Genomic DNA, 12,887 nt, shown 5'->3' with positions numbered 1-12,887 from the left:
TTTCTTCCTCTACTTTGAGGCTCTTCTGCCCTCTCCCGCCCCCACACTCATTTTAAACATGTCCAAAACTGCTGGCCCCAAGATACCAATATATGGCTACCACAAATGAGTATATAATCCAACGTATTTCCCCACCACCTCTCTTCTTTTGCTTTAGGAAATTCGTGCTTATACCTGATCTGCTTTCTTTCTTTCTCACACCTCACATCCAAGTTTATTTACACTTCAATCATCAGTTGTTTATGCTTCACACATTACCCAATACTTCAATTATGTGATCTCACTGATGTGACTTCTTCCAGGGGTACAGACTAATTAATCTAATTAAGCCTATGCAACTTTTGTCCACGTCTTCTCATAAACTCTCTATAGAGAGTCCCACTGATATGCTAGGATATTCCTCTAGGTATCTTTATGCTAGATGGGATATGCCACATATTTCCACTTATGTATCTGATAACATCTTATACCATTTTCCTGAAATTTTTCATTGGTAATATGCCATACTCTCCTCATATCCACAATGCATGCAATTCTGCACTGCCATCTGGGATATGCACACATGAGCTAAAAATTACCCCAAAATCTGTATGCCTATTGATCCCCATTAAAGAGCTCTTTCAAACAAAATTGCTTACCTGCAAGGATCGAAGTCACCAAATATGTTATTTGTTTACAACCAAAAAGACCCCAAGGTAAAGACAACAGTTTCTGGATGATAGGCCACTCCTGTGGAGCAGGACACTTGAAAGCATGCTGAGGACTACTGGGCTTTACTATGATCTCTGTAGCTTAACCCGTAGGGACATCGACTTTTCTATTCACACTGCAATAGAACTCTTCTACTTCTTTTCTATTTGTATCCTTAGGACTTAGCACAGTACTTGTCTTTAAGTAAACACTTAATGGCTTTTTTATAAAAGGTCTGTTTATTAAAAACAATATGCAACTAGGTTTCTAAGAAACACTTTCTAAATATTTTAAAAGAAAATTGAATAAAAAAGAAAAAAGAACATGGTTAGGTATGATATAGGTGCATCTCTCTGTCTCTGTCACTCACACACACACACACACACACACACACACACACACACACTTGCTAGGGACTCTTTTTTTCATAAAAACTATTTTAATATTTTCCAGTTACACGTAGAGATAGTTTTTGACATTTTTTTTGGTTGGGCAATGAGGGTTAAGTGACTTGCCCAAGGTCACACAGCTAGTAAGTGTCAAGTATCTGAGGGAAGATTTGAACTCAGGTCCTCCTGACTCCAGGGCCGGTCCTCTATCCACTGCGCCACCTCAACATTTGTTTTTATAAGATTTCTAGTTCCAAATTTTTCTCTCTCCCTCCCCCTGCAAGACAGCAAGGAATCTAATAAAGGTTATATATGTACAATCACATTAAACATATTTCTGCATTAGTCATGCTATGAAAGAAGAATCAGAGCAAAAAGGAAAATGAAAAACAACAAAAAACCAGAAATACTATGGTTCAATCTGCATCCATATTCCACAGTTCTTTTTTTCTGGATTTGGAGACCATCATGAGTCCTTTGGAACTGTCTTAGACCATTGTATTGCTGAGAAGAGTCAAATCTATCACAGTTGATCAACATACAATGTTGTTGATAGTGTATACAATGTTCTCCTGGTTCAACATCAGTTCATGTAAGTCCTTCCAGGTTTCTCTGAAATCTGTTTGCTAGTCATTTCTTACAGCACAATAATATTACATTACATTCATATACTACAACTTGTTCAGCCATTCCCCAATTGGTGGGCAACCTCTCAATTTTCAATTCCTTGCCACCACAAAAAGAACAGCGATAAATATTTTTGTACATGTGGGTCCTTTTTCCTTTTCTATGATCTCTTTGGGAAAAAGACCTAATAGTGGTATTGGTGGGTCAAAGGGTATGCACAGCTTTATAGCACTTTGGGCATAATTCCAAATGGCTCTCCAGAATGGTTGGATCAGTTCACAGCTCCACCAACAAGGCATTAGTGTTCCAATTTTTCCACAGCTTCTCCAACATTTATTACTTTCCTTTTTTGTCATATTAGCCAATCTGACAGGTGTCAGGTGGTACCCCAGAGTTGTTAATTTGCATTTCTCTAATCAATAGTGATTTAGAGAGGCGGAGAGAAGTCAGCAAGCTGCCTGAGCTCTCCTTCTGTTCGCTCAAAAAGAACATTAAATCAAGCCTCTGGACGGTTTCTGAAACTACAGAACCTGCAAAGAGACAAAGAGACACAGTCTTCCAACAAGGAATAATTTAGAAGCCTTCAGGAAAGGTCGGTCTGACTTGGGCAAAAGGGTGGCGCAGCACATGGCTGCAGCACAGTGCTGAGGGGGTTGGGGCAAATCAGCAGGAAGCTATGGGCCACAGCCGAGCAACTGAGGCCCCTGAATCCTGGCTTAAAAATCTGGTGGCACAGCAGGACAGTGGTGAAACCCACCTGCTCCAGTCGAGAGGGCAGGTTGCCAGGTGGAGGGCCACCCACAGGACAGGTGTGATCCCAGAACGCTCAGATGGGAAGTCCAGGGAGAGGAGAAATCCACAAGCCAGAGAGGCCTCAGAGTAGAAAGCCAGTGACACAGTCCCTAAACCCCAGCACAAGAAGCATGAAACAGGGACCCTGGTGGCCCCAGAGCAGACCTCAACTTAAAAAATAAATAAATAGATAAATAAATAAGCTGCAGTATGAGTAAGAAACAAAAAAGAGCTCTCACCATTGAGAGCTTCTATATCAACAGGGAAGAGGCAAACACAAACACAGATGAGGATAATACTCTCAAATTGCCTATATGTGAAGCCTCAAGAGGGAAGATGAATTGGTCTCAAGAACAAAAAGCCTTCTTGGAAGAGCTCAAAAAGGACTTAAAAAATCAATTGAGAGAGGTAGAAGAAAAAATGGTAAGAGAGCTCAAAAAGGATTTCCAAAGTCAATTGATAGAGGTAGGAGAAAAAAATGGGGAGAGAAATGAAAGCAAAACAAGAAAATTATGAAAAAAGAATCAGCAGCTTGGAAAAGGAAGGACAAAGATTTACTGAAGAAAACAATGCCTTAAAAAATTAAATTGGCCAAATAGAAAAAAAAAAAGTGCATAGGGGCAGCTGGGTGGTGCAGTGGATAGAGCACGGGCCCTGGAGTCAGAAGTACCTGAGTTCAAATATGGCCTCAGACACTTGACACTTACTAGCTGCGTGACCCTAGGCAAGTCACTTAACCCTGATAGATAGATAGATAGACAGACAGACAGACAGACAGACAGACAGACAGACAGAAAGAAAGAAAGAAAGAAAGAAAGAAAGAAAGAATCAGAGGATAAAATTGTCATTGAAAGAATCCACCAATCACCTCCTGAAAGTGCCCAAAAGTAAAACTCCAAGGAATATTGTAGCAAAATTCCAGAATTATCAGGTGAAGGAGAAAATACTCCAAGAAGCCAGAAAGAAGCAATTTAAATATCATGGATCCACGGTCAGAATTGTTCAGGACCTGGCAGCTTCAACATTAAAGGATCGCAAGGCTTGGAATATGATATTCAGAAAAGGCAAAGGAGCTTGGATTGCAGCCAAGAATCTATTATCCAGCAAAACTGATCATTCTCTTTCAGGGGAAAAGATGGACATTCAATGACACTGGGGATTTTCAAGGTTTCCTGATGAAAAGTCCAGAACTGAATAGAAAATTCCATCTTAACATACAAGACTCAAGAGAAGTTTAAAAAGGTAAATGGCGGGGAAAAAAAAGTTACTCAATTAGGTTAAAATGTTTACATCCCTACACGGGAAGATAATACTTATAACTCTTGAGAATTGTAAATGTATTTGGGCAGACAGAAGGATTATACACAGAGGATATAAATATAAATTGTCTTTGATGTGATGATATAAAGAAAATTAAGGGGTTTTTAAAAAAGGGAGTTTATGGGGAGAAGAGGAAAGGGGAGGTGGAATGGGATGAATTACATCATATGAAGAGGTGAAAAAAACCTATTACAATAGAGGGAAAGAAGGGAGGGGTGAACATTGTTTCAACCCTACTCTCATTAGAATTGATTCAAAGAGGGGATAACATATGTTCATTTGGATAAAGAAACTTAGCTTATTCTTTAGGGAAGTAAAAGGGGAAGGGGAAGGGGGGACTGATAGAAGGGAAGGCAAAAGCAAGGAAGAAAAGGGTAAAGAAAAGGGAGCGGGTGATAAAAAGGGAGGGCAAAATGGGGGAAGCAGGGGTAAGAAGCAAAACATTGGTAAGGAGGAATAGGGTGAAAGAAGGGGAAAAAAGTACAAAGGGGTTAAATAGAATGGAGGGAAATGAAGTTAGTAATAATAACTGTGAATGTGAATGGGATGAACTCTGCTATAAAACAGAAGCGAATTGCAGAGTGGATTAAAAACCAGAATCCTACAATATACTGTTTACTAGAAACACATCTGAAGCAGATAGATACACACAGAGTAAAGGTAAAAGGCTGGAGCAGAATATATTATGCTTCAGCTAAAGTAAAAAAAAGCAGGGGTAGCAATCCTTATCTCAGACAAAGCACAGGCAAAAATAGATCTCATTAAAAGAGTTAAGGAAGGAAAGACATCTTGCTAAAAGGTACTATAGATAATGAAGTAATATCAATATTAAATATGTATGTGCCAAGTGGTATAGCATCCAAGTTCTTAGAGGAGAAGTTAAATGAATTGCAAGAGGAATTAGAAAGTAATACTACACTAGTGGGGGACCTGAACCTCCCCCTCTCAGAATTATATAAATCTAGCCAAAAAATAAATAAGAAAGAAGTGAAAGAGCTGAATAGAATACTAGAAAAGTTAGACATGATAGATGTCTGGAGAAAACTGAATGGGGACAGAAAGGAATATACCTTTTTCTCAGCAGTACATGGCACATTTTCAAAAACTGACCATGTATTCGGGCCCAAAAAAATCACAGTCAAATGTAGCAAGGCAGAAATAGTAAATGCATCCTTTCTCAGATCATGATGCAATAAAAATTACATGTAAGAAGGAGCCATGGAAAAGTACAATGAAAAGCAAATGGAAACTAAATAATTTCATTCTAAAGAATGAATGGGTCAAACAACAAATCATAGAAACAATCAATAAATTTATCCAAGAGAATGACAATAATGAGACAACATACCAAAATCTATGGGGTGCAACCAAGTAGTGCTATGGGGAAAATTTATAGCTCTAAATGCTTACATCAATATAAAAGAGAAAGGAGGTAAATGAATCGGGTATGAAACTTAAAAAGCTAGAAAAAGAACAAATTAGAAATCCCGAAAATTAAAAGAGAAATTAATAAAACTGAAAGCAAGAAAACTATAGAAATAATCAATAAAACTAAGAACTGAATGATACAAATATGGTGTTGATAGCAAAACCAGGCAGAGCCAAAACAGAGAAAGAAAATTATAGACCAATTTCCCTAATGAATATTGATGCAAAAATCTTAAATAAGATATTAGTAAGGAGGTTACAGCAAGTGATCACCAGGGTAATACACTATGACCAAGTGGAATTCATTCCAGGATTGCAGGGCTGGTTCAATATCAGGAAAACTATCAACATAATCAACCACGTCAATAAGAAAACTAACCAAAATTACATGATTATCTCAATAGATACAGAGAAAGCTTTTGACATAATACAGCACCTATTCCTAATAAAAATCCTAGAAAGCTGAGGAATAAGTGGAGCTTTCCTTAAAATGATAAGCAGTATCTACCTAAAACCATCAGTAAGCATTATATGTAATGGAGGTAAGTTAGAGGCCTTCCCAATAAGATCAGGAGTGAAACAGGGATGTCCATTATCACCCATATTATTTAATACTGTATTAGAAATGTTAGCTTTAGCAATCAGAAAAGAAAAAGGAATTAAAGGAATTTAAATAGGCAAGGAGGAAATAAAATTATCACTTTTTTATTTTTTCGGTGAGGCAAATGGGGTTAAGTGACTTGCCCAGGGTCACACAGCTAGTGAGTGTCAAGTGTCTGAGGCCAGATTTGAACTTGGGTCTTCCTGATTCTAGGGCCAGTTCTCTATCCACTGCGCCACCTAGCTGCCCCAATGCTGATGACTTATGTGTATTTATTTTATATCCTGCAACTTGGCTAAAGTTGTTAATTGTTTCAAGTAATTTTTTAGTTGATTCTCTAGGAGTATACCATCATATCACCTGGAAAAAGTGATAGTTTTGGGGGCAGACCAAACAAAAGATAGAGAATATTATGAAATGCAAAATGGATGATTTTGATGACATTAAATTAAAAAGGTTTTATACAAACAGAAGCAATGCCTCCAAAATTACAAGGGAGGTGGAAAGCTGGGAAACAATCTTTATGGCCAGTACCTCTGATAAAGGCCTCATTTCTAAAATATATAGGGAACTAAATCAAATTTATATGAATCCAAGTCATTCCCCAATTGAGAAATGGTGAAAGCATGTGAGCAGGCAGTTTTCTGATGAAGAAACCAATGCTATCTATTCCCATATGAAAAAATGCTCTAAATCACTATTGATCAGAGAAATGAAAATTAAAACGATTCTGAGGTACCACCCGACACCTATCATATTGGCTAATAAGACAAAAAAGTAAAGTAATAAATGTTGGAGAAGCTGTGGAAAAATTGGAACACTAACATATTGTTGGTGGAGCTGTGAACTGATCCAACCATTCTGGAGAGCAATTTGGAATTATGCCCAAAGGGCTATAAAAGCTGTGTATACCCTTTGACCCAGCAATAGCACTATTAGGTCTTTTCCCCAAAGAGATCATAAAAAAGGGGAAAAGGACTCACATGTACAAAAATATTTATAGCTGCTCTTTTTGTGGTGGCAAGGAACTGAAAATTGAGGGGTTGTCCATCAATTGGGGAATGGCTGAACAAGTTGTGGTATATGAACGTAATGGAATAGTATTGTGCTGAAAGAAACGATGAGCAGGCTGATTTCAGAGAAACCTAGAAGGACTTGCATGAACTGATGTGTGAGATGAGCAGAACTAGGAGAACATTGTACACAGTATCAACAACATTGTGTGTTGACCAACTGTGATAGACTTAACTCTTCTCAGCAATACAATTGTCTAAGACAGTTTCAAAGGACTCATGATGGAAAATGCTCTCCAAATCCAGAAAAAAAAAGAACTGTAGAATATGGGTGCAGATTGAAACATACTATTTCTTTTGGTTTTGGTGCTGTTGTTTTTCTTTTCTGAGGTTTTTCCTTTTTGCTCTAATTCTTCTTTTGCAGCATGACTAGTGCAGAAATGTTTAATGTGATTGTACATATATAAATAACCTATATCAGATTACTTGCTGTCTTGGGAAGAGGGGATGGAGGGGAGGAAGAAAAATTTGAACCTAGAAATCTTATAAAAACAAATGTTGAAAACTTTCTCTACATGTCACTGGAAAAAAATAAAATACTTTTATAATTTAAAAAAATAGAAGAAGAAAGAAATATCATTGTGCTGTAAGACAAGATAAAGAGGTGGTTTCAGAGATACCCATGGAGACTTGTATGAACTGATACAGAAAGAAGCAAGTCGATCCAGGAGCATTATTTATGGAATAACAACAATATTGTAAATACAAACAATCTTGAAAGGCTAAGGAACTATGATCAACACAATGAACAACCCACATTTTGGAGGATTAAACAGGATACTTATACCTCCTGATAGGTGAGATTGAGATTATTTTTAATAGGGCCAACAGGGGAAAGTTTTGCATAACTAAGTTTGTAACAAAAATTCTGTTGTTCTTGCTTTCTCAACAGAGTGTGGAGGAAAGGAAGATTTCATTTGAAAAAAATAAAGTAAAATCACTATCAATCTCATCTTCAATATTAAGAAAATGACTTGTTCTTAAGACTCCATAGTCTTGCTTTTATTCCTTCATTAATACATTTGGCCAGTATTTATTGAGTAGCTACTATGTGTTCAACACTAAGGGAGACACTATGCAATGATGTAAAACAATTATTCTGCCAGTTCTCCAAGCTGAAAACCTTAACAGTCATCTTTAATTTCTTATTCTCATCAAAATAGCTGTTCACATTTATGTAGCACTTGATGGTTTGCAAAGTACATTACATACATGATCTCATCTGATGCTCTTGATAATAATGTCAAGTAGATATTATCATCACCCCCATTTTACAAATGACAAAGCAGAAACTCAAAAAGGTTAGATGTCCTGCCTATGGTCACACAGCTAATTAAGTGTCAGAAGTGTGACAAGATACACCTTTTTGAATTCAAGCCTTGTGCTATTCTGCCTCAGTCCAGTGCCTGTCAAATGTTTCTGAGGCTGATCTTTTCCTCTCCTTTGACATCAACCTTGTTTGTCACTTCACATCTAATTATTGTGATTCCCTCCAAGTTAGTCTCCTTGACACCTAAATCTCCCTATTCCATCTTGAATATTGCTGCTAAACTCTCAACTCTGTAAAACAGCAGAGATGGATGCATTGGACCTTGAGCTAAATAAGAGAGGATATATTGTGTTCAAGAAATTGCAATGGTCCATTAAGGATCTCAAGCTTCCTATGAAAACAAAGGCCCATCTTTTTAATACCAAAATTCTCCTGGTATTGCTATCTGCCTGAAACTATCTCCAAAAAATTAAAACCGAGTATTAACAGACTGCAAATATGGTCAAGGAGGAATGCCAAAAACAGGAGTAAAAGACACCGTCAAGAAATTATTTGATGGGGCAGCTAGGTGGCGCAGTGTATAGAGCACCGGCCCTGGATTCAGGAGGACCTGAGTTCAAATCTGGCCTCAAGACACTTGACATTCACTAACTGTGTGACTCTGGGCAAGTCACTTAACCCTCATTGCCCTGGAAAAAAAAAAGACAAAAGAAAAGAAATTATTTGATAAGAAAAAAAGATGAGCTAGTCACATAGTAACAGTGAAGAAACACAGGTGGACAGCTATTGCTCCAGGAGTCCACTTCTTCCATTGTCAGAAGGAAGCAAAGGCAGCTTCCAGGAAATTGAAACCCCCCAGGTGAAACTTTTTTTTTGGGGGGGGGTCAATGGGGGTTAAGAGATTTGCCCAGGGTCACACAGCTAGTAAGTTTCAAGTGTCTGAGGCTAGATTTGAACTCAGGTACTCCTGAATCCAGGGCTGGTACCTTTATCCACTACGCCACCAAGCTCCCCCACCCTCGGCAAAACTTATGGGAGGACATGGACAAAAATTGACAAGATGAGCAAGCATAGATACATTTTTATCTGCATTGTAGGGTTGCACATCTAAATTGATGAGCTCAAAAATGCATTTGAATATTTAAGTATGTTACCCCACCTTTAAAACAAGCAAAAACCTTGTAATTATGTATCAGATTGAGGACAAATTTTTCATTCTGGTATTCAGGGCCCTCCATATTATGGCCCAACCTTGGCAATCCAAATTTGATTTATCATAATTTCTTTGCAAAGTAAATTATAACAATACAATACAGTATTAGATAAGAATAACATGAGTGGTATTAAGTGCTAAGGAAACTGAGAAAGACTCAGCAGAGATTTGAAAAAGAGGAAGGATATGAACTAGAGCAGCTAGTTGGTACAGTGGATAAAATGTTGGACCTAGAGTCAGGAAGATTCATCTTTCTAAGTTCAAATCTGGCCTCTGTGTGACACTTACTAGCTATGTGACCCCGGGCAAGTCACTTAACCTGGTTTGCCTCAGTTCCCTCATCTGTAAAATGAGCTGAAGAAGGAAATGGCAAACTACTCCAGTATCTTTTTTTTTCCCCCAGCTAGAAGATTTTATGTTTTATAGCAAACCATATTGTACAATTCGAAGTTCCAGGGGGCCTGGCCCAGCCCAGCCCACTCTCCTTACTCCCATTTTGTTTCCCTTAGTGTGCCCTCATCCTTCAAATCCTCTCTAGTTCCATCTCCAAACTGTCTCTCCCTATCCCCAAGCCCCCTCCTTGCTGGACTTTGGTCCACCTCTTCCCTCCCTCCCTCCCAATCCTTTTCCCTCTGTTACCTGAGGTATGTGGTTCACTCTGCCCTCTCCCCTCCCCCCTCTCTCCCAAGTGGATTAGTCCATGTGACCTGAGGATAGCCCCCTCAGCCACTCCTCCCTTTGGGCTTGGGGTATCTTCCCCTGGACAAATCCATAAGGTGGAGCTAGCTGCAGAGCCCCCAGAGCCACGCCTCTTGGGTGGAGTTTCAGGGGGATTGGTTGTTACTATAGTGACGTGGATGACCACTCCAGTATCTTTGCCAAGAAAATCCCAAATGCTACAAAGAGTTTGACACACTGAAAAACAACAGGGATATGAATTGGATCTCTATAGATAGATCCAAACTTTCATTTCTAAGGAAGAAAGAACTTGACTTGGATTTAAAGTGTCTGAACACTTTCCCTGGGAGGTAATGAAAATCAATGCTTTGTTTATTGGTCTTAAAATCTCCACCCTCAAAGGGTATGACCATCAATCACTTCCAGTTCTTTGACAGTCAAATAAAAGTATGGGAGACAAGAGCTGTTTTTGAAGAATGCTTTTCAAGTATTTTAAAGCCACATGTTGAAAAATACGGCAGAAACAACAATATCACATTTAAGACATTCCAATTTTACTAATGCCCTAAGCTATCCAACTACACTTGGCTCATTGCACGACAATGTAAGCTTATGAATCCTTAGAGATGTGGATAAAGCTCTCTGCACTACCAGCATATGTATGCAGAAGATACAAAGAAAAGACAGTTCAATTTACACAGCTAAAAAAATTTTAAACAACAATGATAATCTTTTCATCATATCAATGTAGACTTATCTCTGGGTATATTCAGAATTTTTTAAATTTTGCTTTTTCTTTACTACTCTCTTACTTTGTAATCAATTTAAATACATTTTACTTATCCTTTGATGTTATATTGCGTTAATAAAAACCTTAGTTTTAAAAAGTGTTCACTGCATATTTTCATTAGGCTGGAATTATAATGTCATATAGTGGGAATTGGCATATCACAGGATTCATTACTTGAATTAATTGGGACCTAGCTGTACAAAGAAAATGAAACAAACTCAGAGAAAGGAAGGCATTAGTAGGTGGGAAGACCAAGAAAGGCCTCCTGCAATAGGTAGGATTTGCAGTGGGTCATGAAGAAAAACTAAGAGGCCAACATTCCAGACCTAAGGTATAGCCATCATAAAAGAACCAAAAAAAGAGGTGGGGTGTATAACTTAATAGTTAGCAATACTTTTACATTCAACATTAGATATTTATGTGTGCACATCCAGAAACCATTTATCAGAAATATTCAATGTGAAAAGATAATACAAAAAGAGGAAAAAAAAACTAGGGGAGCCAAATGAGAGAAATCTCTGTACTCAGGTTCATATCAGCATTTTATACAAGGAAAAAAAAAAAAAGAAAAACCTTGAAATATTTTGAGTTGTCACAATTTTGTAAAATTAACTTGAGTCCACAGCTTTTCTCTCACCAGAATTTAGAAGTTCTTCAACCAGTGAAACATCTCCCGAAGTCAAAGCTTTCTTGAAGGTTTCATCTTTTTCTTCAGTCGCTAATGATCCCTTCATTGTCTAAAACAGAAAAGGAATTAGCGATTTTAAAAGTTGAAAGGGACCCACAGCACCCATTTAGTCCAATCTCCACAGGAAAAAAAGGAACATGCTTCTTAACTGATCTTGCCATTTTGTGCAGCATTAGGACACAACACCAAGCATCCTCTTTCTTCAGTTTGAAACTTTTAAAATTTATTTTTCATAATATGAATATTTAATTTCAAGTTGACTTCTTACTGTAACATCCTCTCTTAACATTGTTTGGTTGTCTTTGCATACACACATAAAAACTTAATTTATTTGGAGCCCACTAACCCACAAAAACTCTACTACTACTACTACTACTACTACTACTACTACTACTACTACTACTACTACGAGCGACGTTTGAGACTTTTTAAAAAACAAAAGAAAAATCAATGTTTTATCATCATCTTTTATCACAAATGATGAAAGTTTTATCACAAAAGGGAGTTACAAGCCCCGAGTTATCTTTGAATATAAGATGGAAATAAGATTTTTAGAAATGGCAAAATTAAATAGCACTAGGCTCTGAGATTCAGCAGTAATTCCTAGGAAAACAGAGCTAAATCCTCCTATGTATGGAAGGTGGGGGTTAGGGGAGGACAGTGCTTTTTCCTTGTCCGACAACAACCAAAAAAAACAACCGTGGGGGCATTTCCAGAACCCGGTAACCGAAGTCACATTGTCACATTTTATCGGAAATAAGCTCTAGAACAAGAGGTGAGGCCTCTAGTTTTTTCGTTCCCGGGCTACAGGGGGCGGGCAGGGCAAGGGGCTCTTTCACCGGACCTCGGGCTCACGATGGGCAGGGTGTGGCCTCGGCCCAGCACATCGCCCTCCCCCCGCCCATGATCCCCGCCATGACTGCAGGGACAAAACCAGAGCCTTTCCCTCTACCTGAGGCGCACGATCCATGTACCCGATATCCCAGTAGTCCTCTTCACTGTCGCTACTCTCGCCTCCACCTGCCACGACCAGACAACCCAGAGAGCCCGCCATCTTTGCCCAAGCCCTCCCGACTTCCAAAGCCCGACCCTATGCGCGGCTGAGAGCCCGCCGCACCTGCGTAGTGGAGGGGCACGTGGGGAAGGCTTGGGGCTGCGAGGATTGCAGACACCGGCATCACGTGCCTGCGCTCCCTCTTCCCCCCCCCCCTCCCGCAAGCCTTGTGTGCTTTGCTTGGATGGGGTGGGGCTGGCGCCTTGCTTAGTAACAATTTGCTAGTCTCTTGCGGGAACCCTAAGTTGGCCGCCATCGTGTAGCCAAGCTCACT

At 38.8% G+C, this 12,887-nt stretch overlaps 1 protein-coding gene across 1 annotated transcript in view; it reads right to left on the bottom strand.

Annotated features, from left to right (window-relative positions):
- The window catches only part of ASZ1 (ankyrin repeat, SAM and basic leucine zipper domain containing 1), a 105,837-nt gene extending 93,224 nt beyond the window's left edge, over positions 1–12,613 (bottom strand). The window contains exons 1-2 of the mRNA XM_043968289.1: positions 12,512–12,613; positions 11,509–11,608 (exon numbers count right to left, since the gene is read on the bottom strand). Coding sequence (XP_043824224.1) covers positions 11,509–11,608; positions 12,512–12,613 — 202 coding nt within the window. The remainder of the gene's footprint in view (positions 1–11,508; positions 11,609–12,511) is intronic.
- Between the last annotated feature and the right edge of the window lie 274 nt (positions 12,614–12,887).

Source organism: Dromiciops gliroides, chromosome 5 (genome assembly GCF_019393635.1).
Source record: "Dromiciops gliroides isolate mDroGli1 chromosome 5, mDroGli1.pri, whole genome shotgun sequence".
Classification (NCBI taxonomy): Eukaryota; Metazoa; Chordata; class Mammalia; order Microbiotheria; family Microbiotheriidae; genus Dromiciops; species Dromiciops gliroides.
The sequence above is the reverse complement of the archived record's forward strand: the minus strand, read 5'-3'. Positions and strand labels throughout refer to the sequence as shown.